General features: G+C 37.7%; 1 protein-coding gene across 1 annotated transcript in view; it reads right to left on the bottom strand.

Annotated features, from left to right (window-relative positions):
* The window catches only part of HECTD1 (HECT domain E3 ubiquitin protein ligase 1), a 112,183-nt gene that overhangs the window by 41,420 nt on the left and 68,536 nt on the right, over positions 1-2,227 (bottom strand). Inside the window, exon 18 of the mRNA XM_023514398.1 lies at positions 592-686. Coding sequence (XP_023370166.1) covers positions 592-686 — 95 coding nt within the window. The remainder of the gene's footprint in view (positions 1-591; positions 687-2,227) is intronic.

The raw sequence follows: 2,227 nt of genomic DNA, 5'->3' as shown, positions 1-2,227 counted from the left end.
CTGCAGTTTGGCTGGGGCCAGGATGGAACCCGCCTCCCTCAGTATACAGGGCTGACACCCTACCCACTGAGCCACAGGTGCTGCCCTTGTTATACATTTATAACATACTTTTTATTAAGTAAGAGTTCTGGGCTTGATGCCTATGGCTCAAGCGGCTAAGGTGCCAGCCACATACACCTGAGCTGACAGGTTCAAATCCATCCCAGGCCCACCAAACAACGACAGCTACAGCCAAAAAATAGCCAGGCATTGTGGTGGGCACCTGAAGTCCCATTAGGAGGCGGAGGCAAGAGACTCACTTGAGCCCAGGAGTTGGAGGTTGCTGTGAACTGTGATGCCTACCCAGGGCAACAGCTTGAGGCTCTGACTCAAAAAAAAAGACTTCCAGGTGGCTCCTGTGGCTCAAGGAGTAGGACAAAGGCCCCACATACCAGAGGTGGCAGGTTCAAACCCAACCCTGGCCAAAAACTGCAATAAATAAATAAATAAATAAATAAGAGTTCCTTTTGTGTGTATAAATGCTATATTAGACTTATTTTAAATGAAGTATATAAACTGCAAACACAATTAATAGAAATTTGTGGTTTTTACCTTTCATCATCTTCATTTTCACTAAAGGCTGTTTTGAAAACATTTATTCTTTCTACCAGCTGACTACAATCTTGTTTCACATCCAAATCCACACTCTAAAGGAAATAAAAAGTAGAAAGTAGAAAGTACAGAAATATCCTGAAGGATCTTACTAAAATTCATCAAAATTTCATGGAGATGTGAATGTTGATATATTAAAAATTATGAAATACATTCCTCTGACAGGAGGATATGGAAAAAAATATCAATACAATTGAGTTGAATCAGTAATCATTTAATCTTTCAATTAGAATTCTTGTTACTGTATGACTAGTATATGTCATGGATAACATAGAATCTTTTCTTTTTTTAATGGTTTGACATCATAAGCAATTATTCTGCAAAATCCAGGTCTCCCCAACTATACAAGATGATTTTAAACTATATATGGAATAAACATTTTCCATTTTAACAGTGCTATTTAATGAGTACTCAGGCAAAAATTGGGAAATGAAAACAAAATAAACCACTGGTACATCAAAACCATGATGTCATAGATATTACTAAGTGATATATCACTATAACTTAATAAACAGAAATAAATCCAAATGATAAAATTTATGAAGAAATAGGAAATGAACTAAAGTTAAAGTGAGTACATCATGACATACAATAATTAAGAACAAGAAATTAAAACGTGGCTAGGCTAAGTGGATCACTTGAGTCTGAGCAAGAGTGAGACTTTCTCTCTACTAAAAAGAGAAAAGCTAGCCAGGCATAGTGGCAGGCACTTGTAGTCCCACCTACTCTGGAGACTGAGGTAAGAGGACTGCTAACACTCCAGAATTTGAGGTTGCTGTGAGCTATGACATCATGGCACTCTACCCAAGGGGGCTGTGAGCTATGACATCATGGCACTCTACCCAAGGGGAAGAGCAAGTGGGACTCTGTCTCAAAAGAAAAGAAATTAAAACTCCAAGTAAAACTGATATGGAAAAAATCCTTTCTTTCATTAAAATAAAAGAAAAAATATATTTATCAAAAAAAAGTGATAATCACCTGCGGTACAGTGGTCCATGCCTGTAATACCAACACTCTGGGGAAGCCAAGGCAGGCAGATTGTAAAACTAAGTTCATTAGTTCAAGACGGGCCTGAGCAACAGTGAGATTCTCACCTCTACTAAAATTGAAAAACTGGGGAAAGAAGATCACTTGAGCCCATGAGTTCGAGGTTACTATGAGCTGTGATGCCACAGCACTCTACTTAAGGCAACAGAGTGAAACTCGATCTCAAAAAAAAAAAGAGATATTCAAGATAGACTAAGTTAAGGAAAATCATAGTTATTAGCAAATACTTGCCAAATATTCACATAAACTTCCTAAACTTTCATTCTCCATAAATTAACTTTATACATAAAATTTAGATCTTGAAGTCCTTTAACTTATTCTATTTTATGTAATTCTGAGGAAATCAGAATAGTGAATGGTAAAATCAAAATAGTGAATAATGGTAAAAGTGCTTTTAACGAAACCTTCAACAAACTTTAATTGGAGAATTTAGCAATCAAGACTTGGTGCCTGGGCTCGGCGCCTGTGGCTCAAGTGGCTAAAGCACCAGCCACATACACCTAAGGTGGCGGGTTCAAATCCCCAGCCC

This window comes from Otolemur garnettii, unplaced genomic scaffold (assembly GCF_000181295.1).
Source record: "Otolemur garnettii isolate 467f Iridium unplaced genomic scaffold, OtoGar3 scaffold00052, whole genome shotgun sequence".
In the NCBI taxonomy this organism is placed as follows: domain Eukaryota; kingdom Metazoa; phylum Chordata; class Mammalia; order Primates; family Galagidae; genus Otolemur; species Otolemur garnettii.
This window is presented reverse-complemented; position numbering and strand designations above follow the sequence as displayed.